At 56.0% G+C, this 27,529-nt stretch overlaps 2 protein-coding genes across 4 annotated transcripts; both read right to left on the bottom strand.

The window, feature by feature from the left end:
* Positions 1–526: 526 nt before the first annotated feature.
* INS (insulin) lies at positions 527–1,530 on the bottom strand. The gene is made up of 2 exons (XM_036762646.1): positions 1,344–1,530; positions 527–651 (listed from the first exon to the last, which is right to left on the bottom strand). The coding sequence occupies exons 1-2, from the start codon at positions 1,528–1,530 to the stop codon at positions 527–529; spliced, it is 312 nt and encodes a 103-aa protein (XP_036618541.1).
* A 3,863-nt stretch (positions 1,531–5,393) lies between these two features.
* On the bottom strand, positions 5,394–19,104 carry TH (tyrosine hydroxylase). Of its 3 annotated transcripts, none has more exons than XM_036764379.1 (14): positions 19,009–19,104; positions 16,787–16,818; positions 15,822–16,095; positions 13,340–13,514; positions 12,442–12,530; positions 12,249–12,316; positions 11,661–11,711; positions 9,998–10,143; positions 9,323–9,458; positions 8,274–8,343; positions 8,017–8,073; positions 7,422–7,517; positions 6,359–6,492; positions 5,394–5,553 (listed from the first exon to the last, which is right to left on the bottom strand). In XM_036764379.1, the coding sequence occupies exons 1-14, from the start codon at positions 19,102–19,104 to the stop codon at positions 5,394–5,396; spliced, it is 1,584 nt and encodes a 527-aa protein (XP_036620274.1). The 3 variants fall into 3 exon arrangements, with proteins under 3 accessions (XP_036620274.1, XP_036620275.1, XP_036620276.1); XM_036764380.1 differs by lacking the exon at positions 16,787–16,818 and adding an exon at positions 17,911–17,939 and having other exon boundaries at positions 19,015–19,104; XM_036764381.1 differs by lacking the exon at positions 16,787–16,818 and having other exon boundaries at positions 15,822–16,034; positions 19,015–19,104.
* Between the last annotated feature and the right edge of the window lie 8,425 nt (positions 19,105–27,529).

Here is a 27,529-nt window from a genome sequence, read left to right as displayed (position 1 = left end):
TGGAGGAATCCTCCTCTTGTCTGTGCCTCGGTCTCACCCCTGCTTTCTTGGAGCTCTCCTTAGGGGTTGAAATATAGGAAGGGACTGTCTCCTTCACCACCGCGTGCCCAGGGGGCAGGGCATTGCATGTCCTGTTACACCTATGGGTGCCATCACCACACAGGTGAGTCTCCCCTTCCTAGCTAGGCTGAGACCTCCCCAAGCCCAGGCATGGAGGATCTGCTCTCCCCTGCCCCAGAGGGTCTGCCCTTCCTGGGCTTCCTTGATGCCTAAGCGAGCACAGGGCTGGGCACCCGGGAAGGAGGCTCGAACCCTGGATAGACTCTGGAGTGGCCTCACTCCCCGCCGTCTGAGCCATCTGGGGGAACCCTGGGGGGCATCGAGGCAGCCCAGAAGCATTCACTCCTCCAGAAATGGCTCTTCCTTTCATTTTTATTCAATTGTTTCAAAGCTCCATAGGCAAAAAGTGCCTTCTTGAAGGTGCTGCAGCCACACTGTGTGCCCGTGGGTCCCGCCTGCCTGGCCACTAGTTGCAGTAGGTCTCCAGCTGGTAGAGGGAGCAGATGCTGTTGCAGCATTGCTCGACGATGCCCCGTTTTTGCAGCTGGTACTCAGGTGGGAAGGGCAGCTCTTCCCCTCTGGCCTCACCCACTGGCAGGAGAGAAGGGGTGCAGGGTGAGGAGGTGCCCCCAGATGCCCCCCAGCAGCCCCAGCGAGGGCCGTTGTCCCCATTTTATAGAAGAAATGGAGGCTCAGGGGGTGGTGACTGGCTCGGGGCACAGGGCTGGGCAGTGCGGGAGTAGGGGTTCATGGAGGCAGTTGGGGACAGAGGAACAGTGAAACCCCTCCATGTCTTCTGGGCTTGTTCTCACAGCAGAGGAGTGAACCCAGGGGAGGGCTACATGCAAGGAGAGGAAAGGACATCTGGGGGCATTTAAGAAGATTTCCGTAAGGGGGGTTGATAAGGAGTCAGGCAACCTGGCATCTCCTTGTCTCCAGAAAGGATTCCCTAAGGGACCTTGGGAAAGCTTCCCCACCTGTCACACTGCAAAAAGCTAATTAATGAGATCCTATGGGAGGTGACTCTACATCCCAGGAATGTCTGTGAGCCTTTTAAGGGGGCTCCTGGGGTCTGGGTCACCCTGGGCCTGGGAGGACAAATTTGGGGACAGGAACCTGGGACTGGGGGACACAGGGGCTGGCAGGAGGGCTCCCTCCAAAGTACGGAAGCTGGTAGATGACTGTGAGTGGCTCCCCAATTTTCTGCCTCATGCCTGGATGCCCACAGGACTTCAAGGCCTGAGGGAAAGGGATGGGTTGAGGGTGAGGGTCAGAATACTCACACAGTGGCTGCTCAGCATCCCGGCGTGCTTTGGGGGTATAGAAGAAGCCCCTCTCCCCACACACCAGGTACAAGGCCTCCACCAGGTGGGAGCCACATAGGTGCTGGTTGACGAGGGCTTCACCAGCTGGGGGGTTGGACAGTGCCAGCAGGACCGTCAGGGACAGGGCAGCCAACCAGGAAGCCATGGCCAAGCCCTGGGGGTAAAAAGGAAGGCTGAGGTGGGTAGAGAGAGGATTCCCCGGGAGGGGCAGACTCACCACCAACCCTGTCTCCCCAGCCTCCCCCACAAAGACCTTGTGGAATTAGATCCACAGAAATGACAGGTCTGAGAGACCACCTGCCTCCTCATTCTATGTGGGAGGATGCAAATGTAGAGAGAAGGGGGGGACAGACAGCACTTGTCTGAAATCACAGAGGGGCCGAGCTGTGGGACAGAGAGGGGAGCCAGCTTCTGTGAGTGCAGAAAGAGGCCCCCTTCACTACCAGAGGCTGCTGAGAGCAGGTCAGCCAGTCTTGCTGTGTGACCCTGGGCCTCAGGCCTTCAGTGGAGATGTGGGGCTTGGACTCAGAGGTCACCAAATCCCTTCTGATACATGTAGAAGGCAAGAGAAGGAGAGGGGAGAGACCCTGGATTGGCCCCAGGTAGGAAGGGCCTGAGACTAGCCCGAGGAGATGTCTCTGCCTCCTCTCCCAGTCCCCTGCCTGGAGGCTGTAGCTTAGGAAGCAGAGAGAAGACTGATGGCAGGACTTGGCTGCTAATGCTGGTTTATGCCCTCTCTGCCCACCGCTCCCAGCCACCCATGGATGCCTGGCCTCCTGGCTCCTTGGAGCCCCGCAGACTTACTCACAGAAGAGACAGGAGAGAGAAGAGGCTGGAGCTCTGTGGTCTGAGGCTGCTACCTGGCTCTGGATGCTTGCAGCTTTTAAATGCTGCTCAGTCCCCCTGGCCAAGTGGGCCTGGGCGCTAACTCTCCTCCCCCAGCTGGCCTGGCCAGCGCCACAGCTTCTGCTAACTGGGCTCATTAGGGCTCCAGAGTGGGGAGGCTGGGGGGTCACCAGATGGTCCAAGTTTGGCATTTCCAGGTCATTTCCCACTCCCGCCAATAACAGCCGCTGTACCTGGCCTAGCAGGGTCCCTGAGAAGCAGGTAAAGTGGCTGTTAATGAGCAGGGCTAATGAGGGGCTGGTGGGCAGCATGTGACAGACAAGCTGTCCCTCCTGACAGAAGGGCCGGGAGAAGAGTCACATACCTCCCCCTAAGCACCCACCCCGCTTCCCTGAAGCTGTTGCTGACATGGGGTGAGGAGTCAGGGAGCCAAGGCACAAGGAGGGGGCAGGGGCCAGAGCTGTCGTGTTTGCAAGGGGCTTCATTGTCTGTCTGAGGAAGCCTGGCCTCCTACAGGGTCAGATTCTGACCCCTTTATAGGAGGGTGGGGGTGCCCTGGGCCCCCTTCAGCATCTCCCGAGGGCCCCAACTCTCTCACTCCAGTTGGTAAACCCCTGGGGCAATGGGAGGAAGGACCAAGGGGCAGCCTGGACAGTCCTGTTTCCCCCTGGGCCTCGGATGCGTTGGAGGAAGGAGAATGCCCCCAAGACCCTGACAACGCAGTCCAGGGCACATCTCCTGGTCAGTGACATCCAATCTGCAGCTGCTCTGGGCCTCCTGAGCAAGAGGATCCTGGGAGAAGGGCAGACCCCTCATGGAAATGGGGTGACCAAGGCCCAGGCTCCCTCCCCTCCTCAGCCCAGGATGGGCTCCAAAGGTGAGCTGCAGCCCCCTCTGCTGACCGTCTAGGAGAGCTGCAGGTGACAGCCAACATCAAGGCCTCTTCCTGCCTACCTCTCTGCCTCCAGGACCTGGGCACCTCTGCCCTCTCTGAGCCCTCCGCAAAGGCACCCCTCAAGCCAGAGAATGGAGACCAACAGCGAGTGAGAGATGAAAGAGGTGGTGGAAGAAAGGGTGGGGACTAGAGACAGGGGAGGCAGACCCTGGTTCTGCTCTCATCATTCCCACAAGGACCCTGACAGCGAGAATTTATACAGCTCTTTACAGATGCCATCCTGTTTGGTTCTCTCGGTAACCCTGGGAGGTACGTGCAAAGGCTGTGCAACTTTACAGACAAGCAAACTGAGTCTAGCCCCATGCCAAACACTCTCTCTTTTCCTCGCTGCCTCCTGGCTCAAACCCCACCTTGTGCAAGAAGCCTTTCCCAAGTCCACATGATTCTGGAACCTTCTCTCTGAGGCCGCTTCCAATTTGCACACAGTGCTTTAGTCTGGCATCTCCTTTAGGGTAGGGGCTGAGGTTCTTTGCCTTTCTTTGTATCCCCAGCACCTAGCAGAGTGTGTGTCACATAGTAGGCATTTCATACTGCTCACTGACTTGACTTGATTCAGACCTAGCATGTGTCTGACGCAGGATTCAAACTCAGGTCTTCCCAACCCCAGGCCCCACTAGTCTGTCCACTAGGTCATCTGTCAGGCCAGGGTCACCCATCTTCACTTGGCCAGAATCCCAGCTGGGCCACTGACTAGCCATGTCTAGGCTTGTTTCCTCATCTGAAAAACGAAGGGGTGGATCCATGTGATTTCTAAGGCTCCTTCCAGTTCTGATCTGTGCACTCAGAATGGATGGAGTTGCCTTGGTAGGTAGGAAGCTCCCTGGAGCTGTGGGGATTCTAACCACACCTCTCATGCAGAAGGCCCTGCCCAGAAAGGACCTGGGAGTCTGTAATTCTATAACTGTCCACTGGAGGGCGAGGTGAGCCAAAGAGGGATGGCGTGGTTCTGGGCAAAGCTGGATGGAAGCCAGCCTCCACGGGGCTGGGCACTGGGCTCTGAGAGGGTCCTCGGTGCCTCTGGTTCGCTGGCGCTCTGAGAGAGAACCAAAGGACAAGGAGCCATCCCGCCAGGACACCGTTCCATGTCCTGGGCCAGCCGGTGCATGGAGGGGCAGGCTGGGGGGCACACCTTAGGGAAAGGCCAGAGATGTCCTGACTGCCCTCCCACTATCTGCAGCTGCCTCAGAATAAAGGAAGCCTTCAGAGCCATATTGCTTGCCAAGAAATAGACTTTGTCCTTTATTGTAATGGTCATGGCTAGTCATGCAGGAACCCCACCCCCCCCACCCCACGATACCAGCAGCAGCCGCTCTAGACCCGGGGACCTAGCGAAGCGGGGCCCTTTGGACCCAAGCAGAGCCAGAGAAGACAGATGCACACACCCACACACACAGCAGTAGCTACAAGGACCACAAGGACAGCCTTGGCTACCAAGACCCCCGAATCAGCTCCCCCTCAGCCCCTCAATGTAAACAAAGGAGGGGGAAGGAGAAGGGGGCAGGGAGGGAAGGCAAGTTGGGAGTCCCGGGTGCGGACACTGGCGTGGAGGCCAGCGGCCAGCGTAGGGGAGGGGATCGTCCTGGTCCATCTCAGTGGGGCCATGCTCAGGGGGTGGGAAGGGTGAGGGGCTGGCTGCTGCTGAGCCCCAAATGCAGGTTCTTTAATATCTCAGGCCCCCAGGATGGGATGGCTTCTGGAGACCATGCCACCACCAAGCCTTTCTCTCGTTTTTACGGGGCTGGGGGCGGGGGCAGAGTGCTGGCCAGGGTTTGGCTCAGTCATTCAGTGGAAGGAGCCCAGCACCGGGGCCCTTGGGTCAATTCCCTCTCATTTCTGGGTTTCCCGTGAGCACAAGGACTGCACTGCCACCCAGCTCTGAATCCTCAGTCCGCGGGGAAACGCCTTCCTTCTAACCGGGGGAGGGGTGCAAGGGCAATTGTCCCCATTTTCCAGAAGGGAGAAGTGACTGCTGTAAGGTCCGGGCAGGGATTTGAATGCAGTTCTGCAGGCTGAACAGCCAGGGTGTGCACTCGCTGCTGCCCCACCCGCCATATCCCCGACTCGCGCAAGGAACGCTGCCTAGACGCCAACCTTGGGGATCCGTGAGATGGGGGCTGGGGGCTGGGCTACATTGGGGAGACAAAGCCAGGTCCTGGGCAGAGATGGGAACACGGGGTGAGGAGGCTGAGGGGGAGGGCGCCTGGGCATTAGCTCATGGCTTTGAGTGCGTGGGCCAGCAAGTGAAGCTCATCCTGGACCCCTTGCAGCGAGTGCCGGATCTTCTGGGGGCTGTCCAGGACCTCGATGCCCAGCGTGTAGGGGTCAAACTTCACAGAGAAGGGGCGGCGAATTCGAGTCGAGTAGTTCCTGGGGAGACACAGAGAGAGCAAAGGGACCCGGGTACCTCGGGTCAGCACAGGGACAGGCAAGGGCAGACCCCGGGCAGGACGGGGAGTCACCAAACCCCTTGTCAAGAGAAGGAAGGAAGGGGAATGAAAATGAGCATTCCCCGGGTGTCTGCTATGTGTCAGTGAAGCGAGGGGCTAATATCCCCATTTTACAGGGAGAAAACTGAGGCAGGTCAAGTGCCTAAGTGACTTGAGCAGGGTCACCCAGTTAGTGAGTGTCTGAGGCCAGACTCGGGGCCTGGTGCTGTAGCCAGGGACCCTGGAGTCTCTACGGGAGTGGGGAAGGACGAGGTGCAGCCTGATGGAGGCGGCTGCTCTGGGAGGCCTTTCCAGGTCAAAGGAAGGTGTCCTTTCTGGATAGGGTCCGTCCAAATTTATCACTCACCCCTCCACCCCCTCCAGCTTCCACTCCTCCGGCACCCCGGATCGCTCATTTTCCCCACCCCCACCCCCCACCCCTCGACCCTGCCCGGCCACCCTGACCTCCTCATCCCATGTTAGGGCTTGCCTCCTGGCCAGGCCGGAGGTGGGGGCTCCGGGGCCCTGGCCGGGTCCAGGCTGGGCGTGCTCCCTCCGCCCCCCTCCAGCGTCCACTCCTCCAGCACCCCAGATCGCTCACTCCCCACCCCCACCGCGGCCCTGCCCGGCCACCCTGACCTCCTCACCCCACATTAGGGCTCGCCTCCTGGCCAGGCCTGGCCTGACCGGGGTCCGGGCCGGGCGTGGTCCCTCCCCACTCCATTTCTGTCCCTGCTCCCACCTACCGGAGCTTGTCTTTGGCATCGCTGAAGCTCTCCGCCACGAAGTAGACGGGCTGGTAGGTTTGGTCCTGGTACGGCTGCACGGCGGCGGCGTCGGGGTCAAACTCTCGGATCTCCGGCTCTTCGGACAGGGAGTGCTAAGCAGAGGACCTGGACGTCACCTTACCCCCTCCCCGCGGACTGCGGGCAATTGAGGACCCGAAGCGCCCCCTCCCCGCTCCGCACTGACTGTGGGCAATCCTGGGCAGGGCCGGAGCATCAACGGTGGTTCAGGGAACATCTGAGAGGAACCTCAAAGTCTCAGCCACTCGGGGTGGGTGAGGGGAAACGGTTGGCCTGGGGTCACAGGCTCTGGCCCTCAGAGCCCCTGGCTCTCTATTTTGGCCTCTCCCTCAGGGCCTCCCAGAGCATCAGTGAGGCCCCAAGAAGAAGCTTCTCCTTGAAGGGAACCTACTAGCAAGGCACCTCCCTCAGAGGTGGGGGGCCCCCAGGCGGGGAAGAGCGACCCTGCCCCAAGGGTGGGCTGGTTTACTGATTAAGTGCCATTCAGGCCCTTTCCAGCTCTGTCTGCCACTCAAGGAAGCCCTGTCTGAAGGAAGTAGGCAGCCAGGACTGAGCCCTGCCCCAGCAAGATCGGGGGTCTCTACATAGTGAGTCTCCATTTGGGCCAAGGGCCCCCAAGAGCTCCTTTCCCAAGTGTTAAGGATTTGTTTGCACATCTCTGACTGCGGACAGCTGAGCTGGCTGGTGGTGTCCAGGGAGTCTCTGCCCCCAGGGCAGACCCAGATTGAGAAGTCTGGTGGGAAGTGGGGTTCAGTTTACAAAGACTCCCTGAGCTCAGTAGAGGGTAGGGGAGGGGGCAGTCTGCCACAGTGCATCCTTCCTGGTGTGACCCTGCTCATCCTCCTCCAAGGGACCACCCCTCCCCTCGCAGGCAAAGGCAGCAGACCCGGTTTCCCCACCTCAGCCCCTCTGTCTCTGGACGATCCCAGGTGGCCAGAGCCCCCAGGACCAAGGCAGGGTGAGGAGGGCTTTGAAGAAGGGAGCTGGGAAGGGGCAGGCTTACGATAAGCTCCCCGTAGGAGGACAAGAGGCCAGCGCCATAGGCTTTGACCTCTCCGTTCTGTTTGCAGAGCCCGAATTCCACCGTGAACCAGTATACCTGGGAAAGAGAGCCCCATCCCAGATCCTTGTTGGGTGCTCGCTTTCCAGCCCATGGGACCCACACTCTCTGCTCCGCCCTCAGACTCAAGTCTCCCTGTAGGCAAGGGCCTGTTTCCCCCCTGCCTCCTTTATCCACCACAGTAAACCGGGAAGAAGTCCCTGTAAGTGCCCCCTGTATACCCACATCTTTGACTTCTTATGCTAGACAGGAGGGCGGAGGAACAGCCCTGGGCCTTGGCCTGCCGAGGGGGGTTGGGGAGGGGAGGCTCCAGTCTGAGGCAGGACTGACTTTCTCACTCTGGGAATGTATAGATATGGATGTAACTTTTCTATGAATTGATTGGGTCCTAAGATTTGCAGAGTGGAAAGAGATTCCAGTGGAAATTACCTCTTCCCCAGCCCCCAACCATCAGTTAGAAGGCAGACTCTCTCTCCACTCACCCACAGCAGCCTCTGTGACACACCCCAGCCCCTGCCCCCCAGCCAGGCACACCTACCGTGGATAACTTCTCAATCTCCTCGTCAGTGGCGCCGAGAGAAGCAAGGCCAATATCCTGGGAGAGGGGAAGCAGAGCATGACATGGGGCCAAACCTGGCTCTGATGCGCCTGGGTCACTGCCTGCTTCTCCCCTTCCCTCTGGCTACTCCCTCTCTCCAAACATCCCTGCTCTCGGAAAAGCACCTGAGGTCACTCCAAATGCCAGTCAGACAGTGCCAGGGCTGTGGGTGTGAAAGCCAAGAGGGGAGGGCTCACCTGGGAGAACTGGGCAAAAGTCCTGTCCGCCAGCATGGGCACATGTCCCAGGAGCTCGTGACAGCAGTCCCTGTACCCAGCACCCGTGGGTGCCCAGAAGGCAGAGGAAGAAGTTGCTGATGAGAGGGCTGTGGGTACAGCCAGTCTGTCCCTAGGACACATGTTCGACCCCCATGCCTCCCCACCCTCTACCTCTTGCCAGCTGGCCCCTGCAATCTTAGCCCCCCTTTGGGGTCCTCTCCTTCCCCAGGAAGCCTCTGCCCCACATTCGAGGTCTCCATAATGGTCTTGCCTTCCCAGCCCTATCTCACCTGGCTCCCTGTGCCCAGAATACCTCCTGCTCCTTAACCAATGCCTGACCTCCACAGAAGCCCAACCTGCTGGCCACTCCCTCCAGGAACTCTTCCTTGACCCCATGGTTCTGTGACAAGTGTTTCCTTCAGAGGATGGGCAGCTGCCTCCCCGAGGTGCTTACCATATGAGGTGGTGCTTCCATTCCCTGGGGGGCAGGGCCGTATCACCCCATCCCCATTGGGTGCCAGGGGAAGGGGGCCTGGGCTCACCTACACTTTCTCCTTCACCCAGTGCCATGTTCTGCTAAGCATCCCCAATGCTTAAGCAAAGTTTATTAGATCAAACCAAATGAAATTGGTCCCATTCTGAACCCCCACCCCAGTCCTAGACCAAGAGAAAGCATTCACTAGGTGAATGTGAGAAAGATGTGTAGCTGTCTGGGCCTTGATATCCCTATCTGTCACAGGGAATCCTCCCAGGGAAGGGCTGATGAGATGGTGGTTTGGGTGGGGAGTGGTACACATCAGATGGTGTGAAAGGAGGTGTTATCCCCCATCCAGGGAACACAGGTCCCTCCCTGGGCCTTCAGGAGCAGCCTGAATGACTACCCTGGGCCAGGGTAGGGTCAGGGAGGAGGCCCATAGGCCATCCCTCAAGCCTGCTCTGGGGCTTAGAGACTCAGATGACAGAGACAGCCTTCTGACTGGGCCTGGGGGTGGGAGGAGCCCAGAGGGAGCCCCCCAGCCCCTACTCACGGCTCGGGGGTGTGCATGGGCGATGAGGCATGGCGTACATATTGGGTGCACTGGAACACCCTGAAGGCCAGGCTGGACAGGAAGTCTCGGGCAGAGAGCAGGCCGGCCACTGGCCGCAGCTGGAAGCCAGTCCTCTCTGAAACGGCAGGAAGGGATGGGCTGAGCTCAGGCCCAGCTGGCCCTGGGTCCTCAGGGTGCTGAGCACAATCCTAGGCCAGTGAGGAAGAGCTGGACTCCGCTCTAATCTTGTCTCTCCTGCCTCAGCCAGGCCACTCTCCTCACTGTGTCCCCTCTACCAACGCTGTTCCCACCTTCAAGCCTTTCTCCTGGCCCAGCCCTACCCTGCCCTTTCTCCACTCCTTGGCCATTTTCAAGGCCTCCCTGGGCTATTCTGGCCCACACTGACCTTTCCCTTCTTGGGACTCCTGGGACTCAGATCTTCTCCTGGCCCTCTGGAAACCTTGTATTCCTGACTCTGGACACTTTACCTCCCTGACCACGGGCTGAGGTCTGTGAGGGCCCCAGGAGGCAGATTGGCCGGGACAGACAGGGAGTGGAGTCAAGCCCATGCACTGCGTATTCTCAGGCCAGAAGACTCTTCCCTCCCTGCCCACCTGGCCCCAGCTGCCTCCCTCACCCCCACAAACAAAACGGCCCCTGGGATTCTGCCCCTACCCTTCAGAAAGCAGGATACATCTTCCAGCTGGGGAATGGTGTTCTCGCTGTAGCCGCAGAACCTTTCCAACAGCTGGAAGGCCTCCAGGTGCTCCCGGCAAGCATGGGTAGGGTATAGGCTCTTCAGGGTGGTGTAGACCTCTCTCCTGGAGAAGGAGCAGGGATAGAGGAGCATGAACCTGGGGAGTCCCAGGCAGCCCAGACATGTACAGACATGAGCCTCACTTTATATCGCCCCATGGTATGTAAAACAGAATAAAGGAGCTTGCATCTGCGTTGTGGATGTTCCTCACCCATTCACAATGAGATTCTAGTTATCAGTTAACTGGGCTCTCCTCATCCACCCACCCACCTACCCACCCACCCACCCACCCATCCACCCACCCACCCACCTACCCACCCACCCATCCACCCACCCACCCATCCACCCATCCACCCACCCACCTACCCACCCATCCACCCACCCATCCACCCATCCACCCACCCATCCACCCATCCACCCACCCATCCATCCACCCACCCACCCATCCACCCATCCACCCACCCACCCACCCATCCACCCATCCACCCATCCACCCACCCATCCACCCATCCACCCACCCATCCACCCATCCACCCACCCATCCACCCATCCTGCCAGCCAGCCAGCAGATAAGCACTTTGCTACCAGGAGATCCTGCTCCTCACCCCTACCCTGGCCGGCTTCCTTACCATTTCCCCACCCTCTTTTTTTTTTTTTTTTTTCATGCCCAAGGGGTTTTATTCATCAGGAATAAAGAAAATAATTTTCAAAAATAAATTGAAAAATTCAAACCAGAAAAAATTATAACACACAATTTTTGGTCCTTAAGAAATATGAAGTCTATGGTATAATTTATCTAAATATTTACAAATCAGTGTATGAATGATCCATTTAAGATACTCAACTAAGCCTCCACCTTTGTGTAAGATTTTGTGCTAGGTGATGAGAATACACATGTGAAATAAGATAAACCCTGACCTTAAGGGACTTAAATTCTTTTTTTTTTTTTTTTTTCCTTTATTTATTTTTAGTTTACCACACACGGTTCTACATAGTTTTGAGTTCCAGTTTTTCTCCCCTCCCTTCCCCACCCTCTTCTAAGCATCCTTCATGGCCCAGCTTCTCCAGGAAGCTTTCCGGACCTCTCCTGTTCCCTTGAACACCATTTACCATCTGGCCTCACGGAGCACAGTCCCCAGGGCTCAAGGCCCCTCTTGATCACTCCAGCTGCTCATGTCTTCCCACCCCACCCCAAACCAGTGTCTCTGTTTTGTGTTTACTTATCAGGGCTCATTGTGTCCACTGCAAAGAGCACCAGGTTGTGTTTTTGCTCTCTGGGCTCCCGCCAGGCAGGGGTCCTGACTTGTACCCTTCTTCTTAGTGCTAAGGGCACATTAAGCATCTGACAGGTACTGATAGTCTGCCTCTCATTTCTTCAGTCTTCCCAAAATGCTCCCTCTAGCTCCCAGAGCCTGTGACTCCTGGCTGGCTAAGTGACCCTGACAGACCATGAGCTCTACATCCCTCTGGCTGTTTCCAGGCTCCACTGGAGGCCTCTCCTCCCAGCTGGGTTTCTTTTCTCCACGCTGCCCCCCCTCCTTTCCCCTGACCTCCCCAGGAGCTGAGCAGCCACATCCTTACCAGGTGGCGATCTCCTCTGCTGTGTACTCCACACGGGGGATCGGCTCTCCGCTGAAAGAACCCAGGGTCAGTTTGGTCTGCTCCACAGCCCCCAACAAAACTCCCCAAAGTCAAGGCCCCCGTTGGGCCAGATGGCTTCTAAGACCCTGCCTCCTCATCCCCCAGCTCAGACATTCCACAGTCAGCAAAGGCAGGGTCTGCATGATGTACAGAATGGTAGATGCTGCCCTGCCACGTCTCAGCCTCGTGACCCGCTTTGAGCCTCCCTGTGCAAAGGACAAGCCCCATTCAGGAGGTTCAAATGACATCCTCAACTCGCACGTGGCCATCCACCAAGGGCTCCGGACCTGCCTTTTTGTGGCCTACTCAGTGAGCCCATGGTCATTCCAATGTCGTGTCTGTCTATGAGGGGTCTCCGCTCTGTATGTATGACTGTCCGAAGCCAGCCTCTCCTAGACCCTAGTGGGACCACTTGGCTCTGGCCCCCTGCAATGACTTTGGCCTCTGGTTGATGGTAGAGGGAGACTCTCAGGTGCCAGGACTCCTGGGGGTGGCAATGGGGATGGGAGGGGAACTGGCCTGACTTACTGCTTGTACTGGAAAGCGATTTCTGCTATAGCCTTCCTCCGTTGGCGATAGACCTGGTCAGAAAATCCCTGCAAAGGAGGGGAGAGGGAGGGGGCCAGTCAGGGTGCAGGGTCCTGGCCCCGAGCCCCGAGGCTGTTGGCCAGCCCTCAGTTCTCCCTGCCCCTCCCTGCCCCACATCAAGGAGCTGACTCACTGGGTGGTCCAGGTCCAGGTCAGGGTCAAACTTGGTCATCAGGTGGTGGCATTTGTCCAGTTCAGAGATCTTTCTGGGAAACCAGTGAACTTCACAGAAAAGAGGTTTGATTTATTCTACAGATGCCACTTGCTTCTGTGTGGCTCTCTGTCCCTGCCAGGTAGATGGGGCAGGGGCAGCCCAATGCGCCCAGACAAGAACAGTTCCCATCACTGTGAGACTGTTCTCAGTAGCCCTGTGGGAGCTGGGGAAGGTGAACGCCATCCTCTCCTCTGCCAAGGGACAGCCTCCCCTCCCCCCATCCCACATCTCAGCCTAAGGGCCGGGGGGACACAAGGTCACCTGAGAAGCTTGCTACTCCTTCTGAGGCTCCCCCTGCACTGCATCCCCTCCCAAGATAATGGGAGGAAGGACCTCAGGACACTGCTGAAATGGCAGGGGTCAGGTTTGAGAGCCTGCAGGTGGCTCAGCCCTCGGCCAGCTACAGCAGGAGCACATTTGAGCCCAAGAAGTGACCAAGGACTGGACTGCCTGCCGCCTTGGAGGAGGGACCCCTGGCCACTCCCATCCCTGGTGCAGCCTGCATGGAGCAGGACACGGCCTCGGTGGAGTTAAACGTTCCTCACCTCTCCAGGGGTGATGGGAAGAAACCCCTTTGTAACAGTGTGTGAATAACAGAAGGATGAAGCTGTGGGCTAATGGGAGAGGGGTAGAAGGAACACAAGCATTCTGGCTGGGGCCTTCTGGGGACAGTATCACCTCTCTGTCCTTGCCCCCATCTCTTCTCTAACCCAGAGGAAGGAAGGGAGGGAGGGAGGGAGAGAAGGGAGGGAGGGAGAGAAGGGAGCGAGGAACCAAGGGAGAGAGGAGGGCTAGAGTCGGGTCGCGCATGACTCACTCTTGTCTTCTTTGGTGCTCCGCACCTCATCAGAGACCCTGCGGATGGAGCTGAGCAAGGTGCCCAGGTCCCCGCTGTGGACTTCACAGCGGACAAAGTATTCGAGCTCCGAGGTCCCTTCCCTCGGCTTCCTGTTGGTCCTAGTCTCCAGGTGGTGGATTTTGGCTTCAAACGTCTGGTGGAGGGGATAGAGAAGGAGGTCACTGGCCACTCCCGCCCCCTCTCACCTGCTCTTCGCTGACCGGGCCGGGGCCGGGGACGCCGTCCTGCTGCGAAAGGAGGAGCCCCAGGTCCCGCAGCCTAACCTCGGTTTTCCCCTCTGTATGAGAGGTCCGGTCCCAACCCCTTCTCAGGGCAGTAGGATTTAGTTCCGGAAAGTTAGCGAGCGAGGCCACCCCCGCTGTTTTACGGGACAGGAAACCGAGGCCCCCGCAGGGGAAGGGACTCGTCTATAAAGTGATACCAATAGCGCACGTTTTAGGAGGCTTCACAAATTGGATGCCTGCAACAATGCTGGGAGGCAGGTGCCTTCGCTAGCACCATTTTACAGATGAGGAAGCCGAGGCTGGGAGAAGTTAAGTGACTTGGCCAGGGTCGTAGCTACCGTAGAGTCGGAGGTTGGACTTAAACTCGGGTCCTCGTGATTCCGAGGCCCTGCGCTGCCGGTAAAAGGAACTGGAGAACTAGAGAGAGCCAGGTGCCCGTGAGGGCTGGGAGACCAGATTCCCAGGCTCTATCCCCCATCCCCATGTCCAGGGGGTACTGCCTGTCTCTGCTCCCTCCGCCTCGGGAGGACAGTGAGATGCCCAGACTGATTGCGACCCCGCCCCCATTGTTCTGGCATTCCCAGGTGGACAAAGCCTTTCTCACGAATGCCCAGCGAGGAAATACAAACTTCATTATCCTCATTTGACAGAGGGGGAAACTGAGGCTCCGAGCTGGCTGACTCAGAGCCGGTACCAAGGTCTCTGCTGATTCTGGGGCTGGGCTCTTTCTACTACAGAGAGCTGCCTCTCAGGGCACCGTCCTCCCACCCAGGGAGATCTCCTACCAGCAGGAGTACAGGCAAAAGGGGCAGGAGGGGAAGCTGGGGTGAGTTCAGGGGAATTGACTGGGAGTGAGAACACCTGGGCTCGAGTTCCGTCTCTGTCAGCTGGGTGACATTGGTAGGTTCCTTTTCCCATGGGCCTCAGTCGCCCTCTCTGTAAAATGGGCAGGTTGGCCATGATTTTCTCTTCCAGACCTGCCATTTGCTAGCAGGCTACCTTGTGGTAGTTTTGAAGGGGGGCTGTCCAGGACAGGGCAGACCAAGCACAGACACCACTGCTCTGCCCCCCCACCCCCAACCCCAGCCCATCTAGGCTGCACTCTGCCTCCCACCTGCCGGCATTCATCATGTCAATCCCTGGTTAATTTGACAGCCACTATCCCATTAGCTTCTCTGGCCACACACAGGGGCCTGTGGCTGACCTGCAAATGTCATTATGGGGGTGGGGGGCGGTGTGGTGGCTGATCTATCCATCAGGCTCTGCCACCTGCACAGCCCCAGGGATAGTTCCCTGGCTGCTGCTGCCCACCCAGACCGCATACAGACGCAACTCTTGGTTTCTCTCTCTCTCTCTCTCTCTCTCTCTCTCTCTCTCTCTCTCTCTCTCTCTCTCTCTCTCTCTCCTTCCTTCTTCTCCCCCCTCTCTCCTCTCTTCTCTCTCTCCCCTTCTCTTTTTTCTCCCCCTTTCTCTCTCTCTCCTCCTTTCTCTCTCTCTCACACACACATACTCTTACACACAGGTACTCACATATACTCACACAGACACTCAAAGACACACATACGTTTCTTCCCTTCCCAACATGCCCCACAGCCCTGTAGCCTCCCTCACATGACATTATTCTGGTCCTGAGAGGTGGAGGGTGCCCCCACTATCACCACCCTGGACTCAGAGGATGGACATCTATCTAGCCATCCCTGGGAGCCAAGGCAGGAAGGAGGGAGGAGTAAGTGTGAGTACTGGTTTGTCCACTTACCAACAGCTCCTTGAAATTCTTCATCCAGTTTCCACAAAGCCTTTTCTTTATGGACCCACAGCTCCCAGGCAATCAAAGCCCTCAGGCCCCCACCCTCCCAGAGAGAAGCCTCAGCCAATGGAACCTGAGACTTAGAAGAGCTGAGTTTGAATCCCAGGTCTGCTATTTATGGGCCGTGTGACCTTGGTCAAATAGATTGTCATCCTGGGCCTCAAGTGCCTGAGAAGAAGGAGCTGCTTTGGGTGACCTGCCAAGTCTTTCTCATGCCTAAACTGGCCATCCTTCGGCCTGATAGCCTTCAGTTAGGGAGGTCACTCACCTGGCCATGGCCTGAACCTGGCTGTGACATCCCACAGATCAGGCCCCTCCCAGGCTGGTCCAAATGCACCACAGAACCACGTAGCCCCTCAACCCATTCCCGGCTCCCACTAGGCCAATGAGAGCCCCTCTCATCCCTCACCTCAAACACTTTCAGGGCCCGGGACAACGATGTGGACTTGGCTGTCTTCAGGGTGAAGAAGAGGTTGAGGAGGGCCTTCCCATCCTTCTCCTCAAAGACAATGGTGTCTAGGGGGTCCCCGGAGGCCTCCGCTGCCGCAGCCGCCACAGCCGCCTCTCTTTCCTTTCGAGCATCTTCAATGAGGCTCTGCCGCCTGCCGATGAACCTCGGGGACTGGACCAGAGGTGAGGCGGGGTCAGTGGCACAGTGGGCTCCAGCCCCCTGCCAGCCCCCTCTGAGACCCCGGAGGGGGGGGAATTCATCATCCCAGTGGTCACAGGCACTGAGGCATGGGGCAAAGGCTGAATCAGAGCTGGATCACACTGGGGTGTCCCTTCAGCCTTAGATTCTGTGGTCAGACTTTCTCAGGCTCACCCTGGGGAAGGGTAGGGCAGTGCCCACTCTACCCCTCATAGTATGGGATAAGCCAGGAACCAGCTGCCCTAGGGGCTCAAATTGGGCATTTCAGGCAAAAAAAAATCCATTTTAGGATCTCCATATTCTCGCCGGGCCATCTACACTGGCCAAAGCAACCAGTTGGTTGCCCCATCCCTAGCTCACTTTGGGCTTCCCAGACACTGCTTCCAAATCCATTGTGCTGGGGGATAAGAAGGTCTGGGGGATCCAAGTGGGCATGACTATGGGGTTCAAACATTAGCTCCCTAACCCTCCACTCCACGCCTTGGTCCCCTCACCTTGGAATCCACTCAGCCCACCTCTCTGGAGGCTCCCCAGGGGTACTGGGAGGTCTAAAGAGGGGTGCCCACTGACAGACGAGGCAGGGACTTTTGCAGGGGGGTTACTCAAGAGCATCAGAGGGCAGGGAGGGACCTCAGAGCCATCTGGGCCCCACCCCTCAATTTGCAGGTGAGGAGACTAAAGCTCCAGGAGGTAGGAGGATTGGCCAAGGCCGCCCAGATGGTCACCCAGAAAGAGAGCTGCCCAGTCCTCCCCGGCTCTGCTCCCAGGGAGTGCACTTCCTATGCTATGAAGCTGTCGGCCAGTGAAGGTGCGCTCTGCTCGTTGAGAAAGCTCCATCAGGGTTTGTCAAGGCAGCCCTGCTAGGTAGGTTCTCCTCTACGGAGATTGGCAGAGTGGCCAAGCCTTGCCCAGGGTCACTCAGCCCGGTTCAGAGGGGTCTCTGCTCTCTGCCTCAGTGCCTGGACCAAGTGAATGTACTCCAGTGTGGAATCCATGTCCTCGCCCCCCCACTTAACTAATTAACCCATCCACAAGAGAGCTTTCCTTGGATAAATCTTCCTCCCCCTCCCCCAGGCTCTGGAAGTCCATGTCCAGACATGGGGGGCCCTGGCAGGCCTTGTCCACCCAGCTGGGGAGGCTTGGAGGAACTCTGACAATGGGCCGCATGACTGAGTTCAGAAGCTGGACTCTCAGGTGACCGAATTTATCCTCGTTTCTGTGACCAGCTGGGCACCAAGAACATGACCAGCCCTTGAGGACCACCCACCCCAGAGATAAAACGACATTTCAGCCCTAGCCCTCAGCCCATCCCTAACTACATTAGCTGGGAAAGGGTGATAACAGGAGTGGGAGGCTGGCTGCCAGCCTAGGGAACTCTCAAGGGGCAGACCCAGGCTGGCCCTAGCAAGGGGAGTGTGGCACCCAGCAGGTGGCTGCTGCCTCCTCCACCGGGGAGCTCTCAGGGGGCTGAGCTAGCCTGCCATGGGGAGCGAGTGCTCAGACTCACATCAGCCACCAGCTTCAGAGTGAAGGCTCGGAAAGGCAATCTGGGCATTCTTTCTGAGTCTCCTCTCTGAACATTGAGCAGTGACCCCCCTGAGAGTCCTCATGCCAGAGGGGGCTGCCTCTCCTGCACCCCATAGTCATGCCCACCTGGGTCTCCTTAGAAGTGCCTCTGGCTGGAGGTCCTTCACCTCACCTGTGAAGGCCTGGCCCTTGGGCCAGTGTGGGGCAGCCCCTGCTCAGAATCAGGCTCTTGAGCTATGGAAGGGAAGGTCTGATTTCAGCTACAGGTAGGTAAAAACAGAGGCGACCTGACCTCCCTTCCTATCTCTGGATCTCCATGGACCCATCGGTCAGAGGAGGACCTTGGGCTAGCTGGGGTTTAGGGTCCCCTCCCGAATGAACGTTCTGGATTCCTGGGGGTTGATGGAGGGTCATCTCAGCCTGGCCCCAAAGGGCTGAGGAAAGAGGCTTTAGGATGCCCCCGTGTCTGCTGGTGGGCAGGAGCAGAAGAAAGTGGTCATCGATAGTCCCCAAGATTCCAGCTGTGGGCCCCGCACAAAGTAGCTGCTTCTCTGTCCTCTGCTCAGTGGTCTCTCAGGGGAGCTAAGTAACTTCCTCAGGCTCTACCTACCTACCCCACCCCATAGCACCCACTCACTGTGGGACTGTGGGAACATCATTTAGCTTCTCTGACACTCCATTTCCCCCTTTATGGAATGAGGAGCAGATGAACTCTCACTCATTTCTTTCATGACTTTCTGGGGCTGTGGACTCCAAGCCCTGAAGGTGGGGAATGGGGTTGGGGGACATGTCGACAGAGAGGGGGCCCCTCCCTCGGATCAGCACACAGAACAAGGGGACAGCCATGCAAGGAATCTGGCAAGGACTGGGTCAGTCAATGACTGAAGACAGCCAAAGCCCCACGTGTCCTCCTGGCCAGCCTAGGGTCAGGACCAGCAGGGCTCTGTGCCACCCGGCTTCCCCGAGTCCTTCACATACACAACGGCCAGCATTCAGGACCCCAGCCCTGCCTCCAGCTCGGAACTATTCCCTCCTCTCGTCTGGGCCTTGATTTCCTTCTCTGTAAAATGAGGAGGGGGTCAGATGACTCAATGTCTAAGATCCCTTCTAGCTGGTCTGTATAGTCCGGGATTCTTTGGGCACACACACACACACACACACACACACACACACACACACACAGCAGGTGCAGACCCCAGACCTCAGGGCTCTCCCCTCACCATAATACATACAATCACACAGACACACCCAGAGGGACACCCTCCCATCTACATCATCTTGAGTGGCCAGTCCTCCTGGGGACTCCGGGAGAGGGTCCTAGATGTGCACTCTTTGGCCCCTCAGCTTCCCTATGCCAGGGTGGGATGTGTCGGGGACCAAAGCAACCCAGGAGATGGGGAGCCTCCCCCAGGAGCTGGACCCTTACCATAATGGCCTCTGCCTGTTTGGAATCCAGCTCGGACACTGCCCTGCGGAAGCCCTTGGCCGGAGGTGTGGAGGTGTTTGGAGTGGGCATCGTGCCAGCGGGCTGTCCGTGTCTCGTCCGGGGTCTCCGTTGTTGACTCCCCTCTCCCAGGCAGCCTTTTATAGGCAGGGCTGACGTCAAAGCCCCTTTCAGTTCCCCCGCTGGCTCCCCCCACCGCCACCTCTATGTCCCCCCTCCCTCCCTTGCTCTCTGGTTCTGCACTGCCTGAGGGAGGAAGGAGGAGGGGGCCAGAGATGAGAACAGGCTTCTGTTCTATTAAATCTAATTGCTCTCAAGATTGCAGACACTCGCCTTTGGAAAACGAGTTATCTGCTTCTCCACCATCACCTCTGAATCATCCCCTTGCCCTGGAGAAAGCTGGATGAGCCAGGGTGGGGGCAGAGGGCTTTGATCCTCACCCCTGGCCCCTGCCTGCCAGAGTTACCCACCCGGGGGCTGGGCAGAAGCATCTCTCCTCCACCCAGGGCCCCACACAGATGGGGCTTGGGCTTCTGCTCCCGGCTGCTCTCAGGACCAGATATTGGAGGCCTGGTACCTAGGGCTGCTTCTCCCAGAGGGGAAGAGCAGAGGCATCTCTGCAGACCCTTTTGGACATTGGGGTCTTGAGCTAGAACACTCTGGGCCTCAGTTTCTTCTCTTAACCCCCTATTCACCTGGCTCCCATCCCCAGTGGCCCCCTCTCCAAAACATGGGTCCAATAAGGACATGGACTCCCTTTCCCAGAGCGGCTCCTTATCATGGCCCTCCCAGGTAGGGGAGACAAAGAGATTAGTTATTCCCATGTTCCAAAGCAGCTCAGTGATGCCAGATGACTTCCCCAGGGTCACCCAGCTGGTGGGCTTCCAGCCTGGCCAAGGCTTTCTCACTGCACCATGTGGAATCCCAAGACTGCTTGCTAGAAGTGACAAGGTCAGGGCTCTTGTCTCAGCCCTTCCTCTCACCTGCTACGTGACATTGAACAAAACCATGTGCTTCCCAGTGCTTGGTCTCCCACAAAGGGGCTGACAATCCTGACTCTTTCCCTCCCCGGGTTCATGGATGAAGGGGAACGGGGGCTCTCTCTGGGCTCAGTCTCTCTCCACTGAAGCAGTCCCCGTGATCCCCTATGCGTCTCTATCCTTCTCGGGCCCTTACCCCCATTGGGTCCCAAGACCTCTGTGGGTGCTCCCTGCCTGCCTGCCTACGTGGGGAGGGATCCGGGGATAGCCCATTGGAAGCCAGCTCAGGACATGTCTTCACTGGAGCATTGAATGTGATTCGGCCCAGAAAGATGAGAGCAAGTGAGTGGATGATGGCGTCTCCTGGGAGCACCCCCACTGTGCAGGAGCGGGGGGCATTGCCTGACCTAGCTGTCCCTCCAGAAGGCTTCCCCTCCCTCTGCTGAAGGACCAGTCACTGACCACGCCCAGGCAATGGGAGGGCAGGGAGGATGCTGGGACATGGAAACATGACCCCCAGGACACTGGAGACCCCCAGCAGGAGAGAACTCCTCCCTGCCACTCTGACCAATGCACTGTTTTCAATCGCATCGTGGCCCTAGAAAGCACCTGGGTATAACAAGCCATGTTCACGGTAGGTGTTGGATACAATTCCTTCCGTGACCGGCTGTGTGTGTTGCTGAGTTTCCTTCCCTAACTAGCCCCCACCCGAGGTGGGCCTCCCATCCTCCCCAACACCCAGGGCCAATTATTCAGAAAGCACAGGTCTGCCCAATGAGAGACCTCAGGGAAAGACAAAGACGAAGGTGATGTGGGCAGGGGCCATGGATCTGGGTGGGAACGTGCGCTCTGCCCTCACCTCTCAAGGTGACCTTCCTGCTCGGCACCTGTTTCCTCTCTGTACAACCAAATTTGGACCCAGTGATCTCTAAGCATCTGCCTGGCTCTGACTTTCTGGGAACGTTTTGTCCTATATCATTTTTATTTTCACCTTTGGGGAGTGCTGTCTGTGTTTGTGTCTGTATCTGTGTCTGTGTCTGTGTCTGTGTCTGTGTGTCTGTGTGTGTCCATGTGTGTATGCCTGTCTGTGTCTGTGTGTCTCTGTCTGTATGTGTCTGTGTCTGTCTATATGTGTCCATGTATGTTTTTCGGTGTGTCTGTGTCTGTGTCTGTCTACATGTGTCTGTGTGTGTCCATGTCTGTGTGTCCGTGTCCGTGTGGGTGTGGGTGTGGGTGTGGGTGTGGTTGTGGGTGTCTGCAAAAGCCATGAGCTGGAAAGCAGGGCAGCCAGGATCTCATCCTCGGTCTATAGGCACTGGGGGAACCCAGCAGCCCCTTCCCCTCCGCAGGACAATGAGGTTGGGGGAGGTGGTCCTCAGGGTCCCCTCCAGTTCAGATGTTCTACAAGCTCCATTGTCTCAGGATGAAGTTGGGGGGGTGGTGCGTGGATGCTGTGGCCAGCTCCCCTCCCCTCACAGTCCCCAGGTAGGTCTGTCCCACTAAGCGGTTTGCTCAGCCCCGGCGGCTGGTAATGTCTCCTAAATACCAGGCTGTGGAAATGCCGCCAGGCTGGCAGACAGCAGCGGGTGTGGATTTAACCTTTTGCCAAATGTCTTCCACGGAGACAAATGTTGTTTTTAGTCATTTCTCAGAGCCAGCCAAGCCCTCACGGGAGGAGGGCTTAGGGAGATAAGCTTCCCAAACGCCTGCCCTGAACGTTGCCCGCCGGGGGCCTGCTGGGCCTGAGGCGGCCCCCAGAGCAGCCCATGCGCTCAGCCTTAGCATGCCCACCACTGCCCTGCCCTACCCTGCCCAGTGGTGAGGCCACTAGGGGGCGCCACATTGCCCAGAGCACTGGCCTGGAGTCAGAAGCCCTGAGTTCAAATACTGCGTCAGACCCTTCACCTCTGCTTCCTCGGTTTCCCCGTCTGTAAAGTGGAGATGATAATGGCGCCCACTTCACAGGGTTGTGGGGACCAAATGAGAATATTTGCAAAGAGCTTAGCACAGCGCTTGGCACATAGTGGGTGCTTAATAAATGCTTCTTTCCTTCCCTCCACAAGGTACCCTCCCTCAAGTGATGTGGTGGAAAGAGCCCTATTTGGAGCCAACAGAGTCCTGGATTCAAATTCCAGCTCCCTCGCTCCCTGGCTATGTGTCAGGGAGCACATTTTCAACGCTCTGTCTGCGTCCTCCAAAGCTCACCACCCCCAGGAAGCCTTCCTAGTCTAGACTGAGAAAGGAAAAGTGAGAATCGCAGTCAGGAGGTTTTCGAGGGGATTCTCGCTCAGATTAAGACCTTGGCAGAGGCTTCCAAAATCCCTTCCAGTGCAGGAGTTTGTGGAAGCTGTGAACTGGGGAAAGCAGCAAGGCAGGGGAGAGAGTCCTGGAGGGAGGAAGGAAGGGAGGGAGGGAGGAAGGGAGGAAGGGAGGAAAGGAGGAAAGAAGGGAGAGAGAGGGGGGGGAGGGAGGGAGGAAACAAGGAAGGGAGGGAGGAAGGGAGGAAAGGAGGAAAGAAGGAAAGAGGGGAGAGAGGGGGGGGGAGGGAGGGAGGAAACAAGGAAGGGAGGGAGGGAGGAAGGGAGGGAGGAAGGAAAGAGGGAGGAAGGAAGGAAGGGAGGGAGGGAGGAAGGAAAGAGGGAAAGGAAAAGAAAGGAAAGGAAAGGAAAGGAAAGGAAAGGAAAGGAAAGGAAAGGAAAGGAAAGGAAAGGAAAGGAAAGGAGGGAGGAAGGGAGGAAAGAAGGAAGGGAGGGAGGGAGGAAGGAAAGAGGGAGGAAAGAAGGGAGGGAGGAAGGAAGGAGGGAAAGGAAAGGAAAGGAAAGGAAAGGAAAGGAGGGAGGAAGGGAGGAAGGAAGGAAGTCAAACAGGGAGGGAAGAAAAGGGAGGGAGGGAGAGGTTGAGGCAGACCCACTCCCAATCCAAAAGAGAGTAGGGAGAGCAACCTTCCTTTCCCGCCAGCTGCTTCTCCCTTTTCAAGCTCTGTGGGGGTGTGGGGGTGGGGAGGGGGTCAATGGAATAGACTAGACAAATTCAGAAACATTAGAACTCAACAATACAGCGTTTGATAAAGTGAAAACTCTGTTACCTAGGAAAGAGCTCCGTGTTTGATACAAACTGCTGGGAAAACTGGAAAGCAGCTTGGCAGAAATGAGGCTTAGACCAACATCTCACATCACACTCTATCATATATTTTAAATAGATACATGATCTTAATATTAAAGATCACGTTATTTAAAAAAGAGAAAAGAAACAGGGTGGGAGATGTATTGTTAACCAAAAAGAGAGAGAGGCTATTAGAAAAGATAAAATAGAGAATTTCAATTACTTAAAACTAAAAAAGTTTCTGCACAAATGACATTAGTGAACCCAGGATAAGAAGGGAAGTGATCAAATGGGAGGACAAATAATATAGTTTATATTTATTATTAATTATTATAGTATTATATTTATTATTAATAAATAATATTATTTATTAAGCACCTACTATGTGCCAAGAACTGTGCTAAGTGCTGGGGATACAAAAAAGAGGCAGAAGACACTCCCTGCCCTTGAGGATCTTACAGTCTAACAGGGAGACAGCACGCAAACAAATCTGTACAAAGCAAGCTCTGGACAGGATAAATAATTGCCTGAGGAAAGGCACTGACGCTAAGAAGTATTGGGGAAGGCTTCATGTAGAAGGTGGGATTTGAACTGAGACTTAAAGGAAGCCAGGGAGTCTGACCTCATTGTGCTGTGTGTGATGAATACAGAGAATCATGGAAAGATCTGTATGGGCTGATGCCGAACCAAGTCAGCAGTGCCAAGAAAGCGATTGACACAGTGATGGCTACACTGCCTATAGAAAGAACAGTGACACCCCCAAATGGATCACAATTGTAAAGCTCAAATGGTGAGATGACAAGCCCCCCACGGAGGGGGGCGGTCCGCAGGGGTCACACATTGTGTGGCTTTGGGGGCTTCTCCAATGAATGGGTAAGCTGTGCTGCTTCTCTTTGCCTCTCTAAGAAAATACAATCTGTCACTTGGGATGACTCTTTGGAGGGTCAGAGGGAGGGACGCCTGAGTTAGTATGTTGTTGTAAGAAAAGGAAAGTATCAATAAAAACCTTGAAAACAAATATGACAGACACAGAGAGATATAAAAGGATGGGAAATGAGGCAGAGACAAAAAAAACAGAGGGAGCTGACAAAAGAAAGGGGAGGAGGGAAGGATCTGAAAGCAAAGACGGGGAGAGGAATGGGGAGGAACCTGAAGAAGAGGAGAGAAGAGAACTGGGAAGGCGGTGGAGACACACTGTGCCCCACACCACAGCTCATGTACTTGGGGGAGAGGCAGGGCATGACATGGAAAATCCCTGGATGTGGCCACAGAAGACCTCAGTGTGAAGCTGGTTGACTTTGAGCAAGCTAGCGCTTTCTCTGATGCTCTCTTCCCATCCATCCTCCCAGAGGCAGGTCTACTGGCCACCCCCTCTGCCTGCTCCTGGGGAGCAAGGAGGTGGACCCAGAAAAAAATGAGTCAGGCTAGAGCTGGTCGCTGAAGACTCGGGATCTGATGGGGAGGCCAGCCACCGTGGCCTCTCCATTGGCCTCTCTGTTGGGCTCATTCAACCCACACAGATTTAACCAGAGCTCCCCTCACAGCCACCTGGGACAAAGGTAGTGAAGGAAGTATTCTCCCCCTTTTGCAGGGGAGGGAGATGGGGCTCAGACGGGAAGGGACTTGGCCAAGATCACAGAGCGAGAAGTATCAGGGATCCAAACTGGGATTTTGTGACCCCTCTATGCTCAGTGCTGTCCCCACTGCAGTAATCGTGTGCATTCCCACCTCTGAGCCTTTGTCCAGATGGTTCTCTTCCCCAGAATCCTCACCACCACCCCCCTCCATCTTGTGACGCCCTCTGAGAACCTTCCAGCACTGAGTGCTATGATTCCGGGAAATGCCGATGTTTCCTAGGATCTGCCCGTTGCCAGTTAGGCCTGGGACCAGGAGTGAGCTCAAAGGGTGATCTCAGTTTGTGTGGGTATACAGAGGTTGTAGGGGGTGTATGTGGGGTGGCTTTGGGGGTCTGGAGGTCTGAGCATGTGACTCTGTTCCTCTTTGTGGAAGCATCTCATAGAACCACTGAATTACCAAATGGGAAGGGCCCTGGGGACCCTCTAGTATGGGGAACCCGTTGCCCCTACCCCTCAAAGCCACCTGAGGACAGTTCTCATCAGGAAGTCCTTCCTGACATCCAGCCTCCATCTGCCTCTCTGACGCTTCCCCCTTGACTCTGGGACCGAGGCTCAGCCCTCTTCCACATAGGACAGCCTGCCCTTCAGACCCATGGCCAAATAGCCTTCTCTTCTCAGGTTATTCAGCTTCTCCTCATGGCCCAATGGCCTTAAGAGGCTCTTGATCCCCTAACCCTGCTTCTACAGGCTGTGTGCCAACCATTGCTTCAGCACACAGAGCTAGAGGCCTACCAAGACGTGAGCCTCCAATGAGCACTAGTTAAGCATCTGCTGTGTGCCTGGAATTGGGGGCACAAAGATTCTCCCACCTCCCTAAAAGAAAGTTCCAGAATGTTCTCTATTTTTTGGGACCTTATACTGGACCAATGTCTTTAGTTTCTGCTTTCTACCTGGTCCTGAAGTCAATGTCCAAACCTCTCTCTCTCTGTCTCTCTCTCTCTCATATATATATACACACACACACACACACACACATACATATACATATATATATATATATATATATATATATATATATATATATATACACACACACACACACATATGTCTGACTCTGTCTCTGTCTCTCCCCTTCCCATTCTGACACATTCTCGTGCTCTCATTTCTACATCCCTTCCTCCCCACATACCTAACTGGCTTAACTCTCCCTTTTCTCCATCCCTTTACCCATCTGACTCTGTCTCTCTATTCCTGTCTTTCTTCTTTTTTGTCTCTGCCTCTGTGAGTCTCTCTCCATCTTGGACTCAGGTTCCTCTTTTTTATCTCTTTTCTGCCCCACCCCATTTTTCATCTCTCTGCTTCCTCTAGTTCTCTGTGTATCTGTCTGTCTTCCCTCTGTTCTTCTTCTCACTCCTCTGTCCATCTTTCTCCCTCTTCTCTCTTCATTCTCCTGTCTCCTTCCCCTCTTTTTCCTCTCTCTGTGTCAATGTTTGGCTGTGTGTCTCTTCTCTCTCTTCCCTCTTCTCTCTCCCTTCTTCTCTTCTCTCCCTCTCCCCTCTTCTCTTCTCTCCCTGTCCCCTCCTCCACTCTCTTGCCTCCCTGTCTCCATGTCCCCTAAATCTGCCTCATCTATCACTCTCTGTCTCTCTTTGCCCCCCTCTCCCCTTCCTCCATTCTCCTCTTCCTGTGTTTTTGAATAATTACAGACTGCCAGTCAGGGTAATTAGCCCCAGCTTAGACAGTTCAATCCAAGGTGGTTTTTCTCTCTTAACAGCCCCATTCAGCAACCAAGATATGTCACAAAGGGCTTAATAGCCTGTAATGACAGGCCACCCACTCCTCAGCATCCGCCAGCTTCCTGCCCTGAGTGGGCTCATTGCCAATGAAGCATCACCATGGGCCATGGTCAGCTTTGCCCCCCCTCTCAGCTGCCAGTTAGGCTCATGGCATTGACTCTCAGCCCTGAGTTCTGGGGCTTCAGGCTGGGAGCTTGGGAAGGGAAGAAGCCTCATTCGTCTTACCTTCCCCCCCACCCCTTCTCATCTCCTGCCCTCCCTCCAACTCCTCCCCCCCCACAACTAACCTGTCCATACCTCTCTGTCCCCACCAATCCCCTATTCATTGTGCTATCAGACTAACCTCCCCTGAGCACAGGTATGGCCATGGTGCTCTGCTACAGTCTTTAGTGACTCTCACTCCACAAAACAACCCTGACAAAAGTCCATTCTGCCTTTCCAGCCATCTCTCATACTAGTTCTCTCCAAGTATGGGACATCTGGGCAGACGGCATGACTTTGGCTCACAAACAGGTCCCTTATTGTCTCACCTCTGCGCGAGACACAGCTCTTGCTGACTCCAATGCCTGCAGCCTTTCTTTCCTTCATCAATTTGGCTTCTACCTGTATTTTTATGCTAGCCCAATTCTAATACTGCTGCCACTCCCCTCCCCCTTCTCCCCTTCCTCTCTATCCCCCTTTTCCTCCAGGAAGAATACATTGGAGTTTTATGATCAAGGCTATGAAGTGGTCATACTTGTGTCTTAGGGAAATGATCTTGGCAGCTGGATGGAGGATGGATTGGAGAGGCGGGAAGACCAATGAGGAGTGACCCCTCTATGCTCCATAAGGGTCTGCACCAAGGGTGGGAGGCTGGGTGAGGGGGAGGATATCATGGAGAGGCATTACAGATATAGAATTAACCAGAAATGGCAACAGTTGGGGGGTAGTCTGTGAGGGAGAGGGAAAAGCTAAGGATGATTCAGAGGTTGTAAACCCGATGTCCCCTACCAAAACTTTGAAAATATATCATCTTTGAAACATTGTGAACTTCACAAACAAC

Source organism: Trichosurus vulpecula, chromosome 6 (genome assembly GCF_011100635.1).
Source record: "Trichosurus vulpecula isolate mTriVul1 chromosome 6, mTriVul1.pri, whole genome shotgun sequence".
Taxonomy (NCBI): domain Eukaryota; kingdom Metazoa; phylum Chordata; class Mammalia; order Diprotodontia; family Phalangeridae; genus Trichosurus; species Trichosurus vulpecula.
Note: the sequence above shows the minus strand (reverse complement) of the source record. Positions and strands in the feature narration are given on the sequence as shown.

What these genes read in the sequence shown, in the direction of transcription:
- INS (XM_036762646.1), bottom strand. Translation starts at nt 1,530, where the DNA reads ATGGCTTCCTGGTTGGCTGCCCTGTCCCTGACGGTCCTGCTGGCACTG. An exon ending in GGATGCTGAGCAGCCACTGT is followed by an intron (nt 652 to 1,343) that starts GTGAGTATTCTG and finishes CTCTCCTGCCAG; the next exon opens with TGGGTGAGGCCAGAGGGGAA.
- TH (XM_036764379.1), bottom strand. Translation starts at nt 19,104, where the DNA reads ATGCCCACTCCAAACACCTCCACACCTCCGGCCAAGGGCTTCCGCAGG. An exon ending in TGTATCCTGCTTTCTGAAGG is followed by an intron (nt 9,459 to 9,997) that starts GTAGGGGCAGAA and finishes CTGCCGTTTCAG; the next exon opens with AGAGGACTGGCTTCCAGCTG. An exon ending in CCCATGCACACCCCCGAGCC is followed by an intron (nt 8,344 to 9,322) that starts GTGAGTAGGGGC and finishes TGCTGGGTACAG; the next exon opens with GGACTGCTGTCACGAGCTCC.